At 40.3% G+C, this 27,243-nt stretch overlaps 2 protein-coding genes across 4 annotated transcripts in view; both read left to right on the forward strand.

The window, feature by feature from the left end:
- Window positions 1-18,127, forward strand: part of LOC119912674 (zinc finger protein 239-like) — a 60,012-nt gene extending 41,885 nt beyond the window's left edge. Inside the window, exons 2-3 of one of the 3 annotated variants that reach the window (XM_038731964.1) lie at window positions 1,643-2,503; window positions 14,777-18,127. In XM_038731964.1, coding sequence (XP_038587892.1) covers window positions 1,643-2,503; window positions 14,777-15,547 — 1,632 coding nt within the window. In that variant the 3' untranslated portion in view covers window positions 15,548-18,127. Of the gene's footprint in view, window positions 1-1,642; window positions 2,649-11,200; window positions 11,329-14,758 lie in introns of those variants that run through there. The other 2 variants (XM_038731963.1, XM_038731962.1) reach the window with 2 other exon arrangements.
- Window positions 11,196-27,243, forward strand: part of LOC119912033 (zinc finger protein 345-like) — a 38,904-nt gene continuing 22,856 nt past the window's right edge. Inside the window, exons 1-2 of the mRNA XM_038731007.1 lie at window positions 11,196-11,328; window positions 23,999-24,225. Of these exons, the coding sequence (XP_038586935.1) occupies window positions 24,157-24,225 (69 nt within the window). The 5' untranslated portion in view covers window positions 11,196-11,328; window positions 23,999-24,156. The remainder of the gene's footprint in view (window positions 11,329-23,998; window positions 24,226-27,243) is intronic.

Here is a 27,243-nt window from a genome sequence, read left to right on the forward strand (position 1 = left end):
TGAGCCAGCCCTAACTATAAGCTTTATCAAAGAGGAAAGTCTTAAGCCTACTCTTAAATGTGGAGATGGTGTCTGCCTCCTGAACCCAAACTGGAACCTGGTTCCACAGGAGAGGAGCTTGATAGCTGAACGCTCTGGCTCCTAGTCTACTTTTAGAGACTCTGGGAACCACAAGTAACCCTGCATTCTGGGAGCGCAGTGCTCTGGTGGGGTAGTAAGGTACTATGAGCTCTTTAAGATAAGATGGTGCCTGACCATTAAGAGCTTTGTAGGTAAGAAGAATGATTTTAAATTCTATTCTGGATTTTACTGGAAGCCACTGCAGAGAAGCTAAGACAGGAGAAATATGATCTCTTTTCCTGGTTCCTGTCAGAACACGTGCTGCAGCATTCTGAATCAGCTGAAGAGTCTTAATGGACTTTTTCGAGCAGCCTGATAATAGGTTGAAAGAGGTTTAATTACAGCTACTTTAAAGTACTGTGGTATATAGCCTGTTGATAAAATAGATTGATCATATCTAGTATAGAAGTGCTGACTAAGGGTAAAAGTTCTTTAAGCAGCCTAGTCGGGATGGGGTCTAAGAGGCAGGTTGATGGTTTAGATGAAGAAATTATTGAAGTTAGTTGGTAAAGATTGAGGGAAGCAAAGCAGTATAAACATATCTGGTTTTACAGCCGTTTTAAAGGTTCCGGAGTTTGGAGATAAGTCGGTGCCAGTTGAGGGCAGGTCTTGGTGAATTTTGTTTCTAATAGTTTGAATTTTATCATTAAAGAAGCTCATGAAGTCGTAACTACTGAGAGCTATGGGAATACTTGGTGGGGTCTAGTTTTTTGTAGCGAGTTTTCTGTAATTCTTCCCTCCGAGCCTCATACACCCCTCACCAAGCGAACGTCCCCAAGTGATGCGTCCCAGAGCAACGTCCCATATGCACCACTACATTCGCTAAGACACACATACAAGTGTAACTGTCAAAAACTATGTATACAGCCATAAGAAGACCTGACAGTGTGTCAGACACAAGACTGGACCGCCAACCTTAATTTTTTCGCCTGTTCTTGTGTAATAATGCTTGTATAACTTGAATCCTGTAGTGCATAATGAAGTTATATACTTTTCAGGACAACTTAGGCTATCAGAATTTGTATACTACAGTGATATCACATAAATGTATTAATAGTTATATGACCATAAAAACAAAAAAAGATCTGCCTGTTCAGAGAAATTGTACTGTAGCACGATACTATCAGTTTTTGTTTTAGTGGCTACACACGCAGTTGACGGCTGATATGTCAGCTACCTCGCTGTCTGCGTCCTCTGCTTCCTACAAAGGCCAATGCTAACTGTTGGGCATCATAAAATTAACATTAAAGTTCCATGTGTCCCCCGTCTGCTCTGCCTCAACTCTCTGTGATTTACTGATGAACAGAAAGTGTTACTTGTTGCTAAAGTAACAGCGGCTAACTAGCTGCTGTTATATAATTAGCTCAGTTAGCCTAGTGGTCATGGCTGACATAGCCCGGACTGGGAGCTTGGAGCACCTGGGGAATGTATTGTGTTTAACATAACACCTCTACTGGAGGTTTTTAGGCCAGGATAGACTCACTTACTGTCTTTCTCTCTGTATGTCTGTCTTTTGATATAGAAACAGAGAGGAAAAGAGGGACTCAAACGTCACCACTGTCAGCACTGTGACAAGTACTTTTCAACATCTGGATCTTTAAAGATTCATCAGAGAGTTCACACTGGAGAGAAACCATACAGCTGTGACCAGTGTGGGAAAACTTTCACTAGATCAGGTGAACTTACAGTCCACGCGCGTGTTCACACTGGAGAGAAACCATACAGCTGTGAACAGTGTGGGAAAGCTTTCACTACATCAGGTGACCTAAAAATCCACCTACGTATTCACACTGGAGAGAAACCGTACAGCTGTGAACAATGTGGGAAAGCTTTTGCTCAATCATTTCATTTAGAAAACCACAGAAGTGTTCACACTGGAGAGAAACCGTACAGCTGTGGCCAGTGTGGGAAAGCTTTCGCTAGATCTGGTGGCCTTAAAAGACACCTCCAACATGTTCACGATGGAGAGAAACAGTACAGCTGTGACCAATGTGGGAAAGATTTCGCTACATCAAGCTATCTAAAGATCCACCTTCGTGTTCACACTGGAGAGAAACCGTACAGCTGTGACCAGTGTGGGAAAGCTTTCACTACGTCAGGTGCCTTAAAAACCCACCAACGTGTTCACACTGGAGTGAAACCCTACAGCTGTGACTTATGTGGGAAAGCTTTCACTACGTCAGGTGACCTAAAAATCCACCAACGTGTTCACAGTGGAGAGAAACCGTACAGCTGTGACCAATGTGGGAAAGCTTTCACTTCATCAAGCCATCTAAATTTTCACCGTTATGTTCACACTGGACAAAAACCGTACTGGTGTGAACACTGTGGAAAAACCTATGCCCGGAATGGTTCCCTTATAGTTCACCAACGGATTCATGCTGCTTCACTTTGAACATTTCAGAGCCGAACGCATGCTAAAACATGTCGTAGGAGTAAACGTTCTTCAAAACTTTGGGACACAACAATTTCCACCTGCAGAGAAACCCACAGAAAGAGACGCCATCTTGTATGACGTTAGAAGAGTTGCACATGTGGGTCTTGATTGGTAACTAACAAAAAGCCTCCTCCACATGTTGCTCACCTGCTACTGTGGAAACGGAATTGCGGCTGAAGAAATTCAAAATGCGAGTTGTCTTTACAAACTGAAATAAAGTAAACTGAGCAGGTTTAGGTAAGTAAACACTGAAGTAAGGTGGAAAAGTAGGTGTAGATAAAATGATGTGATAATACCTGGCTAATAAAAATAGGGTAACGTATTCTTTCAAATATTTTCATTTAAATTACAAATACAGGTGCTGGTCATATAATTAGAATATCATCAAAAAGTTGATTTATTTCAGTAATTTCATTGAAAAAGTGAAACTTGGATATTATATTAATTCATGACACACAGACAGATATATTTCAAGTTTTATTTCATTTAATTGTGATGATTAAAACTGACAACTAATGAAAATCCCAAATTCTGTATCTCTGAAAATTAGAATATTAAGACCAATACAAAATAAGAATTTTTAGAAATGTTGGCCAACTGAAAAGTATGAACATGAAAAGTACGAGCACAGCACTCAATACTTATTTGGGGCTCCTTTTGCCTGAATTACTGCAGCCATGCGGCGTGGCATGGAGTCAGTCGGTCTGTGGCACTGCTCAGGTGTTATGAGAGCCCAGGTTGCTCTGATAGTGGCCTTCAGCTCTTCTGCATTGTTGGGTCTGGCGTATCGCATCTTCCTCTTCACAATACCCCATAGATTTTCTATAGGGTTAACGTCAGGTGAGTTTGCTGGCCAATTAAGAACAGGGATACCATGGTCCTTAAACCAGGTACTGGTAGCTTTAGCACTGTGTGCAGGGGCCAAGTCCTGTTGGAAAATGAAATCTGCATCTCCATAAAGTTGGTCAGCAGCAGGAGGCATGAAGTGCTCTAAAACTTCCTGGTAGACGTCTGCGTTGACCTTGGACCTCAGAAAACACAGTGGACCAACAGCAGCAGATGACATGGCACCCCAAACCATCACTGACTGTGGAAACTTTACATTGGACTTCAAGCAACGTGGCTTCTTTGCCTCTCCTCTCTTCCTCCAGACTCTGGGACCTTGATTTCCAAAGGAAATGCAAAATTTACTTTCATCAGAGAACATAACTTTGGACCACTCAGCAGCAGTCCAGTCCTTTTTGTCTTTAGCCCAGGCGAGACGCTTCTGACGCTGTGTCTTGTTCAAGAGTGGCTTGACACAAGGAATGCGACAGCTGAAACCCATGTCTTGCATACGTCTGTGCGTGGTGGTTCTTGAAGCACTGACTCCAGCTGCAGTCCACTCTTTGTGAATCTCCCCCACATTATTGAATGGGTTTTGTTTCACAATCCTCTCCAGGGTGCGGTTATCCCTATTGCTTGTACACTTTTCTACCACATCTTTTCCTTCCCTTCGCGTCTCTATTAATGTGCTTGGACACAGAGCTCTGAACAGAACAGCCAGCCTCTTTAGCAATGAGCTTTTGTGTCTTGCCCTCCTAGTGCAAGGTGTCAATGGTCGTCTTTTGGACATACAAGTTTCACTTTTTGAATGAAATTACTGAAATAAATCAACTTTTTGATCATATTCTAATTATATGACCAGCACCTGTACACCCTCACCACAGTCATCTGTGGGAAACACAGCCCTGTGGTACTGCTGTTCATTTTCATTTATATAATTTTTTGAACATACCGTCGATCAGAAAAGCCGATGCTGGTGGGGATCCTAATAAGATAATTTCTAATAAAGGAAAGTTACAAAAATGTTTGTGTACGCTGTCAGTTATAGGTCTTGGAAAGTAAGAAAATCTGAATCGTCCAGGAAAAATCAGTGCCTCTCTACCTGATAGCTCTGTTATATTCTGAGCTTGTCTACAAACTGGGGGATGGACAACAGTAACTTTATATTTTTAGCAGCATTTATGTTATTGTGGCCACGACTACATACTGTCCTGCTTGCTAGCACGATTCAACCAGCCTGATTTCTCAATGTTACTTTTTTTTCATGTTGATTTGCATTGTAAATAAACGGTTATAAACATACTCAACAGTGATGTCATCAAATTGCTTGTTTTGATCAAAACTTCAAACCTTTAAAAATTACCATTAATGTATTATTAAAATAAGTGTTTTTACCGTATCCCGACAGCCTATCTTATTTTCATCTGGAGAATGTCGAATGTTTAGTTATTCTTCTGCACACTTTAGTGATAATGGTACAGGTAATAAGTGGAGTTTGTCACATCGGAGACCTGGTGAAACCAATAACGCCACGCCTCTCGCTCACGCCACCTCCCTGTACAGTCTGTAATGGTTGGCTGTTGCCGCAGCACTTTTTGTATGGTCTGTTCTGCACATGTGCATAATTATTATCACTCAATTTGTACCATGCATGTGTGGACATTGTAATTCTGTGTTGACAGAAGCCGTGATTTACAGAAAAACTTTATTTACAACACAATATTATACAAATACGCAGGGAAGTGTAATCAACAACAAGATGGCTTCAGTAGAAGAAAATTGTAGTGTGCTAAGTAGCGCAATATTAATTATTGTCAATAGTACTATTGACATGAAAAGATATTAACTTACATTAATACTACATAAACATTTTTAAAGTTAAACTCCACTCTTGATATGCATGTGTCCACACCAGTGAAAGCTGGATATTAAAGGCAAGCAGTATGAATAGTTAACAGTCCCATTGCAAACCAAAGACAATAACACAACCAGCATGATTGGTGCATCTGTTTATTGAGGATATGCTCAAACGTTACATGTAAAATGATAATATTTTCATATAAAAGGAACATAAAATGCTTATTTTTAAAGATTATATAATTATTTAGATTAACAATATTAAACAGTAGAAATGAATCACTTTTTATTTTTATTTTAATAATTATAAATTATTATTTGTCTATTAACATCATAGATTGAACTTTTGCTGCACTGAGCTATTATTCTAGTCTGATGAACTGAGCAAGACCTGCGCTCACTCCACGTCCCTCATCCGCTCTCTCACGCCACGCCCCCTAAGCTACAGTCCGCAGCCGGACCCGTTCTCGGTGAAACGTTTACCTGCTCCAAGATGTCGTGCAGGTCGACCAGAGATGGCTCCTGTTAGCCGTCGCCTGGCAGTTCCTGACATTCACATCTGACACCAGAGAGCATCTCCACCTGAATACAACCCCTTGTTATCATGTGACTGTGCTGGACTAGAGCCATGTGATGACATCTAGGAAGTTCAGTTTACTGAAGAAGGCCATGGGATGTGGTCAAAAGCCCCAACAAAGATGTAGTATGTGAGGCTTGAGTTTAGACTCATTTATTACAGATGTGTTCCCCAAAGTCAAGAATGAAGCTCCATGCTGGATGAAATATTGTTTCTGTGAGCTTCATACATATTTGCTTGTTATTTTGTTGTAGTTAACATATTTCATTTAATCTTTATTTTAAACTGTATCCACTGTTTTTATTTTATTTTGTTTATACTTTATTGTGTCAATACATATCATTGATACATGTCTTGTTTTTATTAAGTATAGTGTAGTACACATGTTCAGTATTTGTTAGATTTGTCCTGTTGTGTTTTTGGGGCTGTGGCTTTGGTGAGTCTTTACCACCCAAAGAGTTCTCATGTGGACCTTTTCTTTCAAATAGCTTCTCATTCAATCCTACTTCATTATACGTCATGTAAAATTGTGTGTGGCCCTCACCTTCCCATGTCTTAATCTGGGTCACATGATGTTTCTCTCAAACAGGTAATTTCTTGTTCCTTTAGTTACTTTACATATTCTTCTCCAGATTTTAAATGTGTTAACTGTATATAGACTAGTTACGTAATTTGATCTGTTGATATTTTCTGAACGGGGTTTTGAATCTGTTTGTTCAGACTGAAAGCAAAGCCAATTCTAGTCGAAGCAAAGAACCGCAGAATGTGAACTGTTCTATGAAGATAAATAATAAACTGGAGACGTTAAAACTGAATATGAGTTATTTCTGTTTATGTAGGCTATTACAAGAAACAGACCATTGTCCACCACCACTACTTACTGTATATTAGACTGACTACAAGGATAATATCAGCTTAAGCTGTAGAAATTGTGTCTCTATCCCCAAGCATACCATACAGCTTACAGGCAGGTTGTCTGCCGGGCCTAAGGCAGGCGCATTGTGAAGTCCTTATGTGTTGTGTCCTGAAGAATAGGGTATTAACACATTTTTATGGCCTCATTTGGCTGATATTAATATTAATTGTAGGACTGATCTGGCTTTGCCTTAATTTCTAAAGATCTATAAACCGTGAACCAAGACATCTGTGCTGGTTAAATCGTTAACCGATAAAGGTCGACTGCCTCATCCATCCATGATGATCTTTTGGCCGATCTTTAAAGTGGGGCAGGTGCAGTGGACTCCATGAGGGCTGATGCTGGGGAAAGGAAAAACCTGTTTATGTAATATAACACACCCTCATAGCAACCTCTCAGCCACCATCACGGTTTAAATGCAGAACTACCGAGAGAAACCTGTAGAAAATGCAGATATTGCAGTTCATAAGTAGTACATGTGTGGAAAAACCCAGATGTAAAGACAACATATAGGACATTTGTAAAATCAAACTGTTCTTGTATTTGTGAAGTTTTGAGGCAACGCTGCCACCATGTGACTATCCATGTACAGCAAATACTAGTTTCTGTTAATAAAGTACACCGAGCTAAAACTGTTGCACTCCAGTAAACAGCCCTGCAATAAATAATATCTTCATGAAGCTAGCAATGTTTTTTTGTTATTTGTATAACGTCTTATTCATGTGTTTTACTTTTAAACTCCAAAATGGCTGTTGGGCTGAAACAGATAAAATTGTAAGTGATAGAGCTGGAGATTTGAACACATTTTTAAAAATAAGATTTTTACTCCCCAGAATTACCTGATACGTGATTTTCTTCCATACAAATGTTGGTGTGTTGCTGTTCCTTCATAAAATAATTAATTCTTTGCGCAATCTTACCTCCACAATATTTTCTAAACTTTCTGTAAAAAATAAAATGTAATTACAACAAAAGCCATCCTAAACAGAACAACCACCAGGCCCGCCATAAGATCGTCCCGTACAAAGCTTATAATGTTCTGTCTCTGCTGATGTTGAGTCTGAGATGTGTTAGTTATAATTATATGTCTTTATAATGTGTCCTTTTACTTTGCAGTGTGTTGATCTCTCAGGACCAGCTAGTTAGTTGACAAAAACAAGCAGAGAAGCCACACACTTGCCATTTGGAGGGGTTTGTTTTTTTTTACCAGCCGCCTGTATGACCAAACCAGACACAGCACCTGCTGTTGTGCCTGGTCCCATTTGATTAATTACATAACAATGCCTATTGAGCAGTAGTACTTTGTCACCATAAGAAATGTCCGGTTCAAAGTATAATTTAATCAGCTCATCTATAATGGGGTGTCCCGCAGGGCTGAGCGGAAATAGACACGGTTTCGTGCAGAAGAGCAATGAAGAAAAGAAAACCATCTAACTAAACTTATCTTCTGCCTGAAATGAAGGAGGCTTTGGGCCAATCTCAATGTCCACGCAAATAGACTTTCAGGTGTGTTCCGGTGAGTCCGTGAGGGTTTAGGGATGTCCCACTGTCAAATCGTTAAGTGCGCAAGGGCTCTGTCGCGGACATTTTGAGCCCTGTTTGTAACAGCTCAGGTGATACCCGGTGAAGCTGTTGTGTGTTGTACTTGAGTACAGCAGTGTAGTAAATGCAGCTGTTGTGTTAATGTGAATGTTTTGTAAGGAGCTCTCCAGTTTGTCCTGAGGGACGAACAGATTGACAGGAAGCAGCCAGCAGGAGGCAGCAGAGGAGCTTCAGTTTGTTCAACAGATGATAGTTTTCACTTTAAACTCACTGGAGGAGCAAACTGTGTGCAGAGGGTTTGTGTCCTGTTACCTTTAATAGAAACAACCAGTCCTCCTATAATGGAAGATCAGCAGCCCAGTAAGTTTATAGTTTCTGCTGATTCTACTCAAACATGAGCTATAATTTCATGTAAATGAGCTCCACTGAAAAAAAAAAAGAAGAAATCAGACTTAACTCTCTCCTCAGTCATCACACATGGAGAAAATATGGCCCCACTCTGCCACATGGGGGCGCTGTAACCAAAGGTTTTCTGCCTCGTGAATCCAACAGTCTCACAGCTTTAGATTAATTTTCATGATGCTGAGTGGAGAAATGTCTACTCAATAAATCTATACGTTGGAGGTTGTATTTGGTTCAATGACGTGACGCCTACATTTTGTGTCCAACTGGATTATTTTCACAAAAAAAAGGGTTGAAAGCATAAAAGTATACCATATATGTACTCACCTTTAACTTAACAAAAAACATTAGCTTTTTGTAATTTTTCTAATAATTGAAGTGTCAAAATGTCATGCCATGTTCTTTAAAATTACTTTAAATCTATTCAATGTTTTGGCCTATTTGGCATGATTTCCAAAGTGTTTCTTAGTCCTCTTCAAAATCGCAAACCATCTGTATTTAAATTTCCATAATAATACACAGGCAAACTTTGTCCGATGATGTCCATTTTATGAAATATCATGTGGTGCGACCATCCACAAACGACCACTTTGGGACTTTTATGTTGAAATCCATTAGAAGACAGGAAGTTAAATAATATACTAATCTGCCAAGGACCCATTGAAACAACTCTCTCTCAAAGCTGGAAAAATGTAAAATTGCCACTTTTTCATATCATGTGGTATGCCATCAGAAAAACAATTAATATAAAGTTATTTCTAACAATATTTTTTTGATTATAAATTTCATGGAGTCCATTTGTAGGAAGCCTGCTTGTTTTGTTTAGGTGGCCTATTCTCTGCCTGTGAATGTTGACTAAATTAGAAAATATCATGCGGTGCGACCAAATATCATGCGACTGTTGAAAAGTGGTTTCCATGATTGGCAATTTAGTTTTTGTCCTTTTATATTCAATTTATGACTTTTACATATAAACTACTTTTATTTTAGTATAGACTGGAAACAGATTATTTTTAGTCTTTGTACAATATCATGAGAAAAATGCACAAAACAATTTTTAGAACTTGTAATTTCACTTTGATAACTCTGCAATATTAGTAATATTTAATTCATTATAACTGTTTTACCAGATGCCACTCCCAAGTAAAGAAAAACTGCTCTCCATGGACAGCATGTTAATTTTGACCCTACAGCAAGAGTGTAGTCGCCAAAAGAAGCAAAAAATATTGCGTCTTAAAGAAAATTTAAAATGAAAACTGAATGAAGCAACATGTTGCTTGTGTGTGTTCCATTTCTTAGGAGGAAATGCATTTTTTGTGAACATGTTGGCGTAGGAGCCCGTCCTCACTTGATTTATTATGCTGCTTTACGACCCGTGTTTACGTTTTTAACGACCTCTATTGGCCGTGTTGGCTGTGTCTTTCACGCAGGAGAACCGCGTTTGATTCCCCTGTGAAATCAAATAAATTTAGAGTTATTTTTAGTTTTAAGCCAACTTAATCCCAACAAAATGTAGCAAAGCATTTATTTCATTGCAAATGGTGGTGCCTTGAACATCCTGTTGCGTACGCCAGCCACTGGACGTCACTGTCTTTAAATGTGGCTGCTGATTGGGTAAGGCCACTGACACACCCAATAAATGAAAAAAAACATACTTGCAGTTGACACCACATTTCTGCAGTTAATGTAATTAGATTAAATATAATGTCAATTTGTTTGAGATTTTCATCAAAAAAAATTTTAGGAAATGTTTGTGTTTATGAAAATTCTTTAAAATTTTAATAATGATATCTGGTTTATTTATGTTTTTTGTTTAGAAGTTTTTGTGTATTGATCTCTTTAAATCTATATTTTTAATGATATGCAGTATTCACATCATGTGGTGTGACCAATAACTGTATTAAATAAAAAATAAATATCTCATTCCTGTGACTGAAATATTAATTACTGATACAGTATATTTCAGTGAATGGTATTTAAAAAAATTTTTTTTATCAGTTTTATGCAATTTACAGGGATAATTAATCAATTAACTACATTTAAGAAGGGGATTGTGACATTATAGAGCAAGAATATAAGATCATTATTTACAAAACCCCAAAAGAAAAGCAACTACATTGTATCTAAAACCTTTATATTACTGAGAACTTGTAAAAACTGTTAAACATGTTATGGGAATAAATTAATTTTAAAATAAATGATGGCATTTGACATTTTGTAAGGCCAGAAACAGTTTATGTAGCTGAAAAAAACACTAAAATAATTTAATTTGAAAACAAATTACATTCATTTATGTGTACACAGCATTCCTAATGTTTGAACAACGCCATTAAATGTTTTAATTTTTTGTATTTTAAAATTGCCCTGTTGAAAATCCTTATTGACCCATTTACAGTTTTCCTCCTCATAGAATATTCATGATTCTCAAAGCTGATCCAGAGTCAGTGAGATCGCGAGAACACGAAGCTCCACGAGGTCCTGCAGCGCTCCTGAATCTGAAGAGCTCCGACAGTCACAGAGGAGACCTGCTGGATCTCAGAGACCAGGACCAAGAGCGGGATGGAGGAGGACAACCAGGACCCGGAGCCCCGGAGCAACAACGTCCCCGGAGGACAAACAGCAGGCTCGAGCTCTGATAGCACCGATGTTCAGGTCAGTGTTCATGAACACAGCTAGCAGCTAACAAGAAGCTAACGTGGCGTTAGCTCGGCCTGGTTCCGACACGTAGCTTCATATTGACTGTAAACAAGATGTAATGTAGCAGGATTCAACAGTGGAGCCATCAGAACCCCGTATCTCTACAGAACCCACACTTAATGTGACGGTCGGACCCGGAGAGGAGGAGGAGGAGGAGGAGCAGGTCTCTTGTAGCATGTAGCCTGCTGCCTGGGTGTTAGCATGCTAGCTAGTTAGCTCAGACTGGACAAAGCTAAAGTTAACTTCCGGTTACGTTGCTGAGCGACCGGTCCTCCGTGTTCTGCTCCTCTTAGTGTTGTGAAAGCTGTTAGACATTTTAGATAAACACAGTTTCAGATTTGTGTTTATAAACTTCATTTAATTTGTGACAGTAATAAAAAGGACACATTTTATGTATTTTTAACATTTACGCCAAATAGGACCAGAGGTCTCATTTATAAACGGTGCGTACTCACAAAACAGGGCTGGAAAGAGTTGGGACAAAGTCATTGTTTTACAAGTCTCAAGTCTTAGCACTCAAGTCCCAAGTCCAGACCGATCGTGACGAGCAAGTCCGAGTCAAGTGAAGACAATTCAAGTCCCAAGTCTGAAACTTTGGGTTATGAGTCCTAAAAAAGTCATAATGCGCTCTTTTCATAAGTTTTCAAGTAAAAAATATAAACGTGTATTGAATGAAGCATTAGCCTGTACAGAAAGAAGGCAGAGGTGCAGTTTCACATAACAAATGTTTAATGAATTAAATTGAATGTTCGTGTAGGGCTGCTAATTATTTTGGTCAGTATTGAAATCACAGTTATGTAACAGGATTACTCATTAACTTAAGAAACTTTTGAACTTTTAAAATGTAATACTACTCTTTTTAAAAACTACTATATATGCATTACTCCAAAATCCCAAATAGCCCATGAAATAAGAAACAACAATCCAACATTTGAACTTTAAGCATCTAGAGTGCAAGCGGACGACAGCAGCGCCGTTTCCCCCAAGTTTTGGGTAATGTCAGAGAACGTCACCGGATTGGGAAACACAACCAGAGCCGTTACTAACGGTATCCATCTGTATCCGTGGGTAACGTTAGTTAGCTCGGTTACCCGGGAAGCTAACTGTTCCAGTTGACTCAGCCTCGGGGTGCCAAGAGCCAAACCTGGCAAGGAAAACACCTCGGTCCTGTATTCCCTGTCGTTAAACTGGCCTCTGCCGGTCTCGGAGGCTTTGTTGGTTCCCGGTCCGGCCGTAGTGTTCGCTTATTGAGAGCTGAACCTGTCTGCATGACTGGGTGGGGAGGCGTAATGCACATTCAGCGCTGTTGGCTACTGTAAACACCAATCAATATATTCAAGTTATTTTTCTCTTTGAAACCAATAACTTGCACATTATCAGCACAAGGACACGTAGTCCATTAAAATGTTTATTACCTTCATGTGCAATTTCTGCCCCGCTGCTGTCATGGTAACGTAACGTTACACAGCGTGTCATCTAACATTCGGCCGTTTCATATTTTCTGTTTATTTAACGGCCGCGTAGGAGCTGAATCTAACATTACAGACAGTCTGTGAGTCCTTTCAGGTGTTCACTGATGCAGAAATACATTTTATTATCATACTGCATTACTTAATATTGAAATGAATCCATGTCAGAAACATTTAAAGTTTTACGTAAAGTAGCCTAATTAATGTCATTGTTAATATCACAACACATCAGTGACGTGGAAATTTGATTTAATTTGAATATTTTATTGTCATTATTTTAACGTGCTTCATCAGGATGAGTGAATAAAATATAGATTTATTGATTAGACAACATTTTTTTAAATAAACAAAATTAGTCTATGGACAGCCCTAATCAGAATCAATCCAGTGATCATCTGACTTATATTTTTATTCAGTAAATAGCTTGCATTGTTCTGCAGAGACTAAAAGTGCAATTTAATAAGCTGTTAATGGAAAGTGAAAATATTTCTGCAGCTTGTAAAGGGTCATACAGGCTGCTTTCCAACACGCACAGTGGCTAATTGTGCATTTACGATCCTCTGCTGGGCCTTCTTGGTGAGGGAGGTGATGTTGAGCTCCCACTTGAGGTCCCGGGAGATGATGGTGTCTACTTAGTAGCAAACCAAAGATTACAGATCGCCGGCGCTATAATCTTTGATTAGACTGACAGGACAGCTGATTCGGTGGTTGCCTAGCAACATAAAAAAACGCAGCGCTTTGCTCTTTTCAAATTCAACCAAAAAAAGGGCATTGCTTTGCGCCTTGCGTTTTCAGACCTGCAAAGTACTTTCTGTCTGATCGGGGCCTGAGTCTTCTTTGGCGTTGTATAGAGGTTGGCATCACCGCCACCTGCTGGATTAAACTGACCAAAACGTGTGATTCCATTCTAGGGATGAAACGGTATGAAAATTTCATCACGATTATAGTGACCAAAATTATCATGGTTATCAGTATTATCACGGTGTTGTAAAAATGTGTCAAAAAAGATTAAAATGTACTGATACACACACTGAAACCATTTCAACAAGTTTCATATTGAAAACTACAAATAAAATTGCCATTTTGTTTGCCTAAAACATAAAATAACAGCAGATAACTTTTGTAAACAAATGAAAATCATGTAAGTGTGCATTATCGAGATTTTATATTATATAGGTAATACAATGACCCCGTGGACAATTACATGAAAATAAATCTTTAGAAGACCGTGATAGTAACTGCAATGAGCCCAAAAACTGACTTAGATACAGAGGCGTCTGTAGCGTTTCTAGATACGTTGGTTGGTTGACTAAACTGCGTAACATGTTATCATGTGCAGTGGATGAATAGACTCTGCCAACACACGACGCACACAGCAACAGAACAACGTGTAGCGTTTTTACAAGAGCAGCGAACACTGAGAGCTTCAGTTTACACGCTGTTAGCAAGTCAGAGAGACAAACCAAAGCTAAAAGTTAACTCACCCTGCGTTCACTGTAAGATCATTTTCTTCAATCAAGTTTCCCTCAGCGCTCTTATAAAAACTAAAATACGACCGATAGGAGAGACTGAAAAATCTTGTCTTCTGCCGTGTTGTCATTGACCCAAACAAACCCACACAATAGCGAGGTTAACCGTACCCGGTTATCATGGCAATTAAAATGTGTGCACGGTAATAATAACTTTTTTAATTTTACCATGGTTTACAGTGAAACCAGTAATCGTTTCATCCCTATTCCATTCACAACTATAGTCGGTACTATAACTAGAAGTAGTAGCAATATGTCTGTGTCTAGTAGCATTCTCGCAACCCCCATGGGACCATGACCCCCAGCTTAAGAACCACTGTTCTAGATAGCTCGCTTCACCATGACATCTCACTTACTGTCTTTCTCTCTGTATGTCTATTTATATAGAAACAGAGACGAAGAGAGGGACTCAAACGTCACCGCTGTCAGTACTGTGACAAATCCTTCACAACATCTGGATATTTAAAGATTCATCAGAGAGTTCACACTGGAGAGAAACCGTACAGCTGTGAGCAGTGCGGGAAAGTTTTCACTAGATCAGGTGACCTAAAAATCCACTGCCGTGTTCACACTGGAGAGAAACCGTACAGCTGTGACCAATGTGGGAAAGCTTTTACGCAATCATTTCACCTACAAATCCACAGACATGTTCACACTGGAGAGAAACCGTACAACTGTGGCCAGTGTGGGAAATCTTTCACTAGATCTGGTAGCCTTAAAACACACCTTCGACATGTTCACGATGGAGAGAAACAGTACAGCTGTGACTTATGTGGGAAAGATTTCACTACATCAAACTATCTGAAGGTCCATCGTCGTGTTCACACTGGAGAGAAACCGTACAGCTGTGACCAGTGTGGGAAAGCTTTCACTAGATCAAGTGGCCTAAAAATCCACCAACGTGTTCACACTGGAGTGAAACCATACAGGTGTGACCTATGTGGGAAAACTTTCACTACATCAGGTCACCTAGATATCCATCGACGTGTTCACAGTGGAGAGAAACCGTACAGCTGCGACCAATGTGGAAAAGCTTTCACCTCATCAAGCTATCTTAATACCCACCGTCGTGTTCACACTGGACAGAAACCGTACTGGTGTGAACACTGCGGGAAAACCTATGCCCGGAAAGGTTCCCTTATAGTTCACCAACGGATTCATGGTGCGCCGCTTTGAACATTTCAGAGCCGAACACATGCCGTAGACGTGAAAGTTCATGTCATAGACGTGAAAGTTCTTCAAAACTTCGAGACACAACAATTTCCACCTGCAGAGAAACACACAGAGACAATAAAGGAAAGTTACAAAAATGTTTGTGTGCGCTGTCAGTTATAGGTCTTAGAAATTAAGAAAATGGGAATCGTCCAGGAAAATCAGTGCCTCTCTACCTGATAGCTCTGTTCTATCCTGAGCTTGTCTACAATCTGGGGGATGGACAACAGTAACTTTATATTTTTAGGAGCATTTATGTTATTGTGGCCACGACTACAAACTGTCCTGCTGTCATCACCCACTCCACTTGGATTTTCACTTTAAAACCTAAACTACTTTTTTCTATAGTTAAATGAGTTGATTATTTGTTTTTCTTTATTCATGTAGTTTAGTTTTATTCCACCAAAAATGTACTTTATTTCTTGTAAGAAAATACATGCCCATCAGTGTTGACAGAAGTCAGAGGTGATGTCATCAAATATCAAATTGCTTGTTTTGACCAAAATTTCAAACCTTTAAAAATTACTTTTACCATTAATGTATGATCAAAATAAGTCAGTTTATTAATAAATAAATTTTCTCCGCTCTGCTTTCAACCGTATCCCAACAGCTTTCTTCGGCCAATGGATCACTTGAGTCACATGATGGATTCAGTTGGAGATGGTAACCTCTGTCTCTGTTCAGAGATGCTCTCTGGTGTCAGATGTAAATGTCCTCCTAGATCTTTCACCAGTCTTCCACTGACTCCTGCTCTATGACCTTTGACCTTCAGGTCGCGTCTTCCTAGGAAGCGTATTGTCTCATTTCCGGTTCCTGGTGTTTGCGTATTTCTGGTAGTTTTATTTTGCTGCTTTAGCTCAACACTGGTAAACTTGTTTAGATTCTACATTAAAGCAGCTAATTATCAGCTATACATTTAAACTCGGTTACCTGCTGTCGTCAGCCAGTTCCAAGTAGTCGTGCAGGCCGATCTGAGATGGCTCCTGTTAGCCGTCCCCCGGCAGCTCCTGACATTCCCATCTGACACCACAGAACCTCTGAGAACAGAGACAGAGGTTACCATCTCCATCTGAATACAACCACCTGTTATCATGTGACTTTGCTGGACTACAGTCATGTAATGACCATGAGAAGGCCATGAGATATGGTCAAAAGCTCCAAAAAAGAGGCAGTTTAGACTCATTTATTACAGATGTGTCCCATAAAGTCGAGAATGAAGCTTCACGCTTGGTGAAATATTGCTTCGTATATATTTTCTTGTTATTATATTGTAGTTAAACAGTTTTCATTTAATCTTTATTTTATATATCTATTCACTGTTTTTATTTTCTTTTGTTTACACTTCATTGTGTCAATACATATCACTGATACATTTCTTGTTTTTGTTTAGTATAGAATAGTACACATGTTCAGTATTATGTGTCCAGTTGTGTTTTTGGGGTTGTGGCTTTGGTCTCTAGTGATTACTAGAGAGACCATATCTATTAGCTGTATGTTCTGAAGAGTCCACTCCTCCTTCATTATACGTTTGGTAAAATCTGAGTCCCATGATGTTTCTCTTAAACAGGTTATTTAAATAGGCGGCCCGCGGGCCAGAACCGCCATGCCTGCAATAATATCTGGCCCGTCGACAGATTGCTTTGATAGCAGAAAAATAAAAAATACATAAATTGATAGCGGCTGGTGCTGAAATAGATCTCAGTCATGACAGCGACATGATCACTTCCTCTCAAGTGATTGTGCCTCCAAAATAAAAGCGCCAGAACTTTTTTTGCAGCAATGCTTTATGACAAGTTTATTGAGAGCTTTTACTTTGAAAAGTTCTGAACGACATCCAAAAGAGACTCTGGCTTGCTTGACACGCCTCTGAAAAACATTGATGGGATTCCCCTGAATTTCCTCAGGGAAATGAAATAAGCGTCCGTAGGTTTATGAATCCAGATCAAACACCAGGACGCACAATCGCATGCAGCACATGCTTTATTTTGAGCATGTGCAGAAGTGTCCTTCTAATCAATTTGTTTAACAAGGGAAAAAAATTACTCGCAGTTGGAAATAATCTTACAACCTTCCAAACGAGAGTCCCGCACAGAACCAACTGAGCTAAAGGTTCACACAAGTACGCAAGGATTTGAAATAATTAGACTTCTGGCCCGCCATGTAAGGGCTTGAAAAAAAAATTTGTCCCAATGCCAGACTTATTTGCCGACGCCTGCTTTACACATTCTTCTCCAGGTTTTAAATGTGTTAACTGTATATAGAGTAGTTGTGTATTTTGATATGTTGTTATTTTCTGTTGCTGAATGTGGATTTGAATCAGTTGGTTTGTTCAATTCTAGTTGAAGCAACGAGCCGCAGATTCATTAAAGACCGCGCCAGCTGAGGTGAAGACATGTCAGCTCAAGTCTGAAATGTTTCGTGGTGGGCGGTGCTATTTTGTCTACAGTTAGAATGAAATTGTATACTTTATCTTCTCCATGTAAACTTGACTTACTGGGATTTTTACTATGAAGATAAATAATAAACTGCAGACATTAAAACTGAGTTATTTCTGTTTAGGCTATTTCAAGAAACCATTCACCATTACTATCACTGTAAGAAAAGATACACCCTATCTACTCAATAAAAATGAGGCAACAGCTTACAAGCAATGTTATTAATTAAATTTCACAATGTTTGGTATTGAGTAAATCCATCCATCCAGACATTTTTACTCTGATAGCCTATCTTCACCTTTCCTCATGTGGACAAAACATGCAAGAATCCACACACTACCATGGATAGTAGTGGGTTGCAGAATCCGTCGTATGGATCCCTTTCACACGGTGCGGCACACAGTTGAACTGCGGATTGATTGCAAAGGCAATGATGTTTTATCCCGTTTGACCTCAAAATATTCTTTATTCTGGAAATGTCAGAGAACCAAGTTAGATTCTGATTGAGGGTGGTGATGGCGCAATGGATAAGACGCCTGCCTTTGGTGTGAGAGACCCAGGTTCAATCCCCCATAGTGACCCATCCACCATTGTGTCCCTGAGCAAGACACTTAACCCCTCGTTGCTCCATAATAAATAGCAATAAACCAGTAAGTCGCTATGAATAAATGCAATGTAATGAATGTGCAGAACTTTGAATATAAGCAGAAAATCTGCTGAAACACAGGAGCTGTTAAAGTCCAGGAGTTTATAACTGAATTAAAATTATTTAATTTATTATTGAAGAGGTAAAAAGGTGCCACGTGCACATTTATAGAGGTTACTACCTCAATCAGTCACGCCTGCCCTAAGAAAACTCACGAGCGGTTTTCTTCCCGCGCTTGGCGCATGCGCAGTGCAGCCCGTGTTGTGAGCGCGCAGAACAAACAATGATGGTGAAAAGTTAGTTCATGTTTGGAAGCATTAGGGGTTTTACTCTCTTCTATCCATAAAAAACAAATTGAATTTGATCCAAACTACCTCTGTGTGGAGAGGGAGGTGGTGGATTGAATATAAATCAGAGGAAATAGAACTTTTACTGTTTGATTTCCTGCTATTTTACCTTTCTATTTCTAGAGTAATAAATATTGTGAAATACATAAAATAAAAAACAGGGCTGAGAAAAACGCATAACTGAGCAGCCTTATCTCAACAGTTAAACTGTCATACATGAGCATGAATGAGCGTGAAGCATAGTAACCTTGTAGTCCACCAACGTAAACACGCTGCTTCCTTCTGAACATATTAAGAGCCTCCTGCTGCCTCCTCCTCATGTCCTGACAGCTGTGTTGTTATATTGAGAGCTTCTCTACAAACTGAGGAATAGACAACAGTAATTTTACATTCAGCCTGCATGTTATATATTTATTAATTTAGCTGACACCGTTATCCAACTTATAATTGCTATATATTGGAGCAACTCGGGGTCAAGTGTCTTGCTCTCTCACACATTGGTGGACGTGTCACAGTGGGAGTTGAACCGGAGTTGAACCCACCCCCCTGGTGACATATTAGCCTGCCCCCCCAAAATCCTGTTGTTGCACTCTAGCTATGAAGCTAAGATGCCACCCACCCTTACCTATCTGCTGGAAGGAGGGTCCTGGAAGACGTGGGTCAGCGCCAAGTCTGTATAAATAAAGTTTGTTTGACTGCACGCATTAGAATGAGCCACAAATATCACAATGGAAAACAGCTGCAGCTGTTATCAGCCACTGGGAGATTCACAGGAAACGCCCATTCAAGCACCTTTCATTCAGCTGCAGGGTTTCACCATGAGACGGCGCTTCCTTCACAAAAACACACCAACCTATAGGTGCATTCGAGATGACTGTGGCGGAGTTTTGCCGACTTGATGGTCTAACGTGAGCTGCAGGCGACTGCAGCTGCGGGGTATAAAAACGACTGGCGTGAGCTTAGAACAATGGCCGATCTCGCGACATCTGCCTTTTTTGTTGCTGATGAAATTGATGATAAATAAAATGGGATATTAAACACATCTCAAAGCAGTAAGTAGACTCAGCCTACTGTAAAAACCTGTAGGCGACAATAGCTTAAGGCTTTTAACCAGTCTCTGTAGGATGATGTCGCTTTAGCCTCTAGGGTTTCTCCACATCACCACAGCAAACATAAAGCTGGTAAGAAGTGAACCACCTTCGTGGTACTGAAAACCCAGCGTTAACCCCGAAGTTACCTGGATAAGCTCAAATCCTGCTTCGCGGTACAGGACTCCAGACTCCGGAGAGGGTTGGGAAACACCGTTTTAGGAGTGTGGCAGGCGGATTTACTATAAGCAATTCTACCTAAATGACACATTAACATGAGTTTTGTTCACTAGTTAATGCACACGAGGCCTGTGGGGCTTAAGCCATACTTAAGTCAGGGTCAGGATTTGCACGGGCTGGTTCCCCCCATAACTGTTTGCGTTGGGTGCCACATACCTATTCGAAAGCCACACTTAGAAAACCCTATTGCTTATCTCAGCCACAAAGAACATTTGTTCAGTGAAGTTGACTGGCTTTTGTGACAGTCAGAGAAGGCTCTGTGTGGCAGCTGGCATGATGCCAGAGCTTTCCGCCATGCAGCGGTTGCTCATGCTCTGGAGAAAGAACCTCGATCTCTTGTGCTTGTGGGCATGCATTTAATCGACCCGCTGATGCATCAGCTGTTAAAGCCTTATCGAGATGATGGGCACCTGACAGCCAGGCACAAAAACTTCAATAGGAGCCTGAATGCCGCACATGTCATTATTGAACACACTTTTGGCATTATGTGGTCTCAGTGCTCCACATGAAAGCTCATGGAAAGTGGGAGACTAGCAACCAGGCCAAGTCATGCAGGGGATCTCGGAGTAACAGTGATCTCCCGAGGTGTAGTCATATTGGCTTAGACTGACTAACCAAAATGCAAAATACTTGGAGAATGACAAAATGATAACACAGATATAAGATGTTTTCTTTGGGCTGAACATTTTAAAGTAGTTCTGTTCTTCTTTCTTTAGTGATTGGCTCATGGCTGTTTGGCCAAGGGTGGTGAAGATCTTATTTTCAAAGTTTCTTCTCCTTCAGTCTCCTCCACCTCTCCAGATCTGGGCGCGTTCTCCTCTCAGCGTGGGCCTCATAGGTCTCATAAAAGGAGGTGGCCTGACTGGCTGGTATTCTGCTGGCGACCCGGTCTGCAGAAGGTCTGGAAACTGGAGGCAGACCGCTGCTGGTATGAGCAGGTTGGGGTCTGTGGGTTCTGGAAGATGCGTGTGGAGGCCCTCTGGGGCACTCCAAACGCCTGAACGTCCAAATATTTCATCCATGTGCTGGTGGGCACCCTGGGTCAGGGGCTGGGCATTGATGGGAATGAAAACAGGAGGCAGGGTAGATCTTGGTAGAGTTCAGGATACATGATAATTGTCTAATAAACTGAATAAAAGGGGAACTTGGTTGGTTCTTGCAGAAGTTCTAATTTACTGTGTCCAAAGAAGTTACGTCACTAATCTTTGACCAAACAAATTCTCTAAATATTATTTCTAAAGCTTAATTAACATTGTCTACTCACCACTCCATAGCTTTTGGGCAGTATCTTTGGACACAGTGTCACTGTGCCTTTCTCAACTGTGACTGATTTGCATTTATTGACCCAAAATATCCATCCGTCCATCCATCGTCAACCGCTTATCCTGTGTACAGGGTCGCAGGGGGCTGGAGCCAATCCCAGCTGACATCGGGCGACAGGGGGGGTACACCCTGGACGGGTCGTCAGTCCATCGCAGTTGACCCAAAATATGTTGTTCTAAAATATTTTCACGCCAGAAGTTCAGTTTTGACACCCATGAAATTACTTCTAAGTAATGTCATCTGAAAACATACATGGAATACCTGGAGACAACAGAGAAGAGACTACTGTAAGAAAAGAGCCAACATATTGGGAGAAAATAATCACCTTCTTTTGCATCGACACTCCTGAATTAAACTAAGCTTTCTCGTTGGAATTGCAAACAGTGGCCATATGTAACAAGTGAGCTGCAAAAAGGAGGAAATGAAATACATTGCATCCCCTTCAACAGAGATAACGGGTCTGAAGCTCTTAGGATAATAACGCCACACACGTTGTGCATGTCAGGAAAGCCTTAAACTAATAAGAGTAAAGTTCTGTCACCACAAAGTCTGGTTCCAACTTTGCGTAACCAGAGAAAAGCAGCCTTGCTCCCACAAGGTTTCAATGTCATGTGACAATGTGATGTTTTGCAGCGCCAGCTAAAGTCGGACACAATTTCTAACCAGCATGCCCTATTTTAAGTCCAGCACGCATCAGGTTAAGTCAGCGCTGTGCAGTGCTGCACGGTGTCTAACACACCTGTAGTGTGACGGCCCACAGTCCACTGCAGAGTCCTGTTTCTGTGTGTAGGTCATGGTTTCGACAGGGATGTTTCCCAGACTTCCAGCAGCTGCTGGAGCTTCAATAATTTTTGCTGCCCGTCTAGTTTTCAATAGTTCTTATTCACAGATTTTTACAGCAGAAACAGGGATTTTAAATTTCACCTCAAAGGTTCAGCGTGTTCAGCCTTGTGTTGGATAATGACCAAAAACAACCTTGTACCTTGATATATTGAGAAATTATATTTAATCATTCAGTAAAATCATGTGTTGTTGTGACCTGGGCTCTGACGGACAACAAGGACAATTTAAGCCAAGAGTGTGAAACACAGTCACTGTTTCTTCTGTTATAAACCACACATTAGATGAAGTTTATACGAACACTGACAAGGGAAACACATTAATTCACTCTGTGATTATGGACCCTCACCAAAACTGCCCGCCATCAATAATATCTGGCCCGCTGCCAGATTATGGTGCTTTGATAGCGGCAAAAAATTAAAATAAACACTTAGCAATGCTGAAATAGATCTCAGTCATGACAGCAACAGTTACTCACTTCCTCTTTAGTGGTTTTTATTACAAAATAAAAGCACAAGAAGCTTGTTTACGGCAATGCTGTGTTTGGAGTTGAATTGAGAGCTTTTACTTTGAAAATTCTGAACGACATTAAAAGAGTCTGTAGCTGCTTGACACACCTCTGAAATAGCCGTCAGAGAATGTGATCCCCCCAAATATCCTCTTCCTGGAGACGCAGGAGAAAAATAAAAAACGTCCGTAGGTTGATGGATGTGGATCAAACACGATACAAACAGTCTCTGCAAAATCTGGGATCAAATACGCAACCTTCAAGGTTCGAGTCCTGCACATTCACCAACTCAGCTAACCGACCACTGTAATAATCTAATCTGAAGTAGTCCTATGGTCCACTTTAGGGGTGTCTGAAATCCTGTTTCAATATACTTGAAAATAAGGCATGAATATGGGAAATATCTGAACCATTCACAGAACTAAGAAACAGGACTAAGAACTAAGATAAGAAAACAGGGAATGAGACAGAATTGGTAATAAGTGAACTAAGCTGGACATGCAAAAAACCATGACACTTGTGTGTTTGGACTCTCTTAGCTGCCGAGATAAGCAGCAGATGTTTGTGAACAAACCGTCTGTTTCATCTGATTTCACCATTTAAACAGTAACCGTAATATAGCTACTCCTTTGTGGCCCGGGGAGAAAGTCCCAGACTCCCTTCAACAATCCTGCAGTTTAGTGACTTGTTGAGTTAGAGGACACTTTAGAAACTTTGTGAAACGCTGTCTACGACAAACTCTTAATGATTCTGCCTTCTTGTAAATTCAACATTAAATGTGACACATGAAGTTTTTTCTTTCGTTGTGTAAAAACATGATGAACAAAAAGCTTCAGCAGGATATTTTCATGAGCCTCTGATGTGATAATAACAAGCGCTTCATTAAAACTCTGCTCTGTGTGAAGCACACTCCCTCATACACATCAAATATGATCAGCTGGTTTCAGGAAACCAACTGACTAAACTTCATCTTCTGCCTGAAATCAAGGAGCCATGTTTCTAAACGGCCTTAGCGACAGTAACTAAGGGGCGGGGCGCCGTCACAGCGAGAACGCGGAGGCTCCGCGGGATCCGGAAGTGCTCCGAGACCAGAATCCAGACTCAGTCCAGGACAACACGGTCCACCAGTCACAGACCTGCAGGACGATGGAGAACCAGAACCCGGACCACAGGAGCCAAACAGCAGCCTCGTGCTCTGATAGCACCGATGTTCAGGTCAGTGTTCACGACTTCATCACGAGACTAAAGACACGAGGAAGAGTCTCGAGGGTCCGTGTATCATCCGTTCATTCTGTTGTTAGAGATCAGAGCCTGAAAACCCGCTCCAGGGTTTGTGTTGACGTGGTTTGATTTCCAAAGTGTCTCCGTGATTCCTGTTTTCATCTTGAAGAGAGGAAGATGAAAGAAAAACTCACGAGCGTTTCTCTTTTCTTTGTGCTGTGAGTCTGCCGCGCGGCGCATGCGCGGTGCAGCCCGTGTTGTGTCGGGAACGCGCTGAACAATGATGGTGAAAAATGATGCAGAATCATTATATTTCCTTGTTGTTTGGTGAGTTTATCACAGTGACAAACAGTCTGCCTGCGTTATTATTCTCTGAATGATCTGAGACACAATTTGCCTTTGCTGCACAGTCTCACCTGACGCCACAGTGCTCTCACTACAATCCTCCCTCTTTCATGAGCCAGACTGGAAACTAGAAAAATGTAGTGCTGGTTTGAATGGACCTCTGCACACTAACTCATATATAATAAGTGCTCATAAAGTCTGTTAGACTGGGTGCCAGTCTGCTGAGTCATGGTGGAGCAGCAGCTGTTCCTTTCTGAGCCTTGCTGTATTTCACCTGGCTCTGTGTGACCTGCTAAAGATGTCTCATTTATATAAATGCTGAGTACACAGAAAGGTTTCGTACACTGGTTTTCATGCACATGTGTGATTTATAAAAATGAGACGTGTCTGGCTCTATCAGTAAAATTCATGTTTAATATCAAAATAAAATTTGAATATGAGAGGAAAAGGTGTAATGACGCCTCTCAGAGGACAGAATCAGACTGTGTGCTGTTTAACTGCCAGCATAACGCCAGGATAATGTCGGGTGGCAGGATGCAGGCTCGCCTTTCCTGATATAAGATGTGAAATTAGTTCCTTTTCCGACTTTAACTTGGATACTGATGCATTTATCATCCTAAAAATCCAAATAACATCAAGTAGCATTAAAAAATTTGTAGTTTAAATTAATATCCTCTGTGCATATATCACCATTTAGTTTTTGATTGTAGAACAGATGCTTTCTCACCCGGCACATCTTCACCACATATGGACTGTGTAAATGTCTGGAAATACAGACATTTACAACTAAAGATGAGGATCGATGCCCGGTCCTAAAAGCACCCGGCTGCGCTCGTTACTGTACGTGCAATAAAACCTTTGCGTAAAAAGGCAATATTTTTATCAATACAGCTGCTCAACAAGCATCTACATGTAGAAAACATTCATTTAATCTGCTCTCTGACTCAATCAGAGCTGCTGCCATGTTTTCATCAGACCATGTTTCAGTTAAAGACGTAACGTCAGGTTTATGATCTGTAATATAAAGTAAAAGGATTTGTCTGCCAGGGATCTTTCATTCAGCGAAGCCAAATGTTTAGTGTCGGGCTCAGAGATTATTGTCTGCCGATCAGGAATAACAATTACGTTTGATAATTGTGCAGCCTGTCACGTGGAAAGTGCTGATCTCACATGGAGTAGTGCTTTGTGAGGGACGACTGAAGGGTTGAAGTCCAGAGTTACCGTAGTTGTATGAACAGAGTTCATAAATACAAGTTGGCATTTATCAAAACTTAATTCAAGTCGTTCAGGTGTGTTTTATTATTATATATTACAGGTAGGGCTGGGCAATAAAACAATATACTTTTTCTCAATAACAATATAATAAATGTTCAATATATTGTCAAAAAATATTTGGTTTAATTCATTTGAAACATGGACAAATTAGCACTTAATTCTACTAAAAATATTTGTTTTGTGGAGTAAAAGAGGCCTGAAAAAAGATTATCTAATCATATTTGTTAAACAGATTTTATCATAATAGTTTTGAATGTTCCACCTCAGATTTGTCAAGTGATTCACTGTTTGGCATCAAGTGTTTTTCACTTTCTGACCATAAAGAAAAGTTTAACCAAATAATTAACCATCTGGTTTCTTCAAGTTTCACACAGGAGCAAAAATCAGCTATTAAACTTGAAAGAAATAATGATTTAGAAATGTATCGCCCAGCCCTTATTACAGAACAATCGTAGCTGCTGTCTTGTGTCTGATCTCGGTCCGAGTGCTGCAGGAGGTGTTCATTTTTATTTATTTTGCACCCCATAACTGTATGCATGATGTTGCCATTAATTTATCTGTTATAAATATGAAAAAATGTATCATATCCTATTGGCTTACTTTAGTCTAATTTCCACATCTGTGTAAAGCACAGACTACTGACCAATCAGAACTCTTGGAAAGGTCGTCACCATCCAACTTGATTGACACTATTATGCTGTTGCACCATTATAGTGTATGTGATACCTGTAGTTACTGTTGGTAACAGCGAATGTGTTGATAATAAAGGTCACAGAAGTCCGGGCGGCTGAACGACATGAGTCTGCAAACAAAAAGTGAAGGGAGATGGTCACCTGGCCGTTAAACTAACCGTTGTCTTGTTTTGTAGACCCTTTTTCCATGAATGCTAGCAGTCAGTGCTAATCTCACTGTAAGACATTGCATTTCCTGTGAGCACTTCATAATAAAAGTCAACTCGTGTTTCGCCAGTCAAATGCTTTTAATGTGAAGCTGCAGCTGTAGGAAATGTTCAGTTTACGTTGGCATTAACTCAATACTGTATTTTTCTGGGAATTTTCCACACAATTGATAATACTGCATATATAAATATAGCAATACTATAATTTGTGGCCATTCTGCAGGACAGATGTAAAACTTTGGCGGGCTGGATGTGGCCAGTTGATGATGTAGGGGATGCAGAGATGATTTTGTACATCATCTTACAACAAGGACTGACTGGAACACTTAAACATTGTACTTGTTGTACTTTTGAGAAGTAAGGGCCACCAGTTTAATGATGGTCAAATTCCTGACTGTTATTTGTACCGTACACATTTTAATTACCATGCTAACCGGGTTCGGTTACCGAATATTTGATATTAAGTTGATAAACTGACGGTAAATACTGTCCAG

The sequence above is a fragment of the Micropterus salmoides genome, unplaced genomic scaffold (genome assembly GCF_014851395.1).
Source record: "Micropterus salmoides isolate LMB-PRFRI ecotype aquatic unplaced genomic scaffold, ASM1485139v1 Ms_hic_scaffold_2, whole genome shotgun sequence".
Classification (NCBI taxonomy): Eukaryota; Metazoa; Chordata; class Actinopteri; order Centrarchiformes; family Centrarchidae; genus Micropterus; species Micropterus salmoides.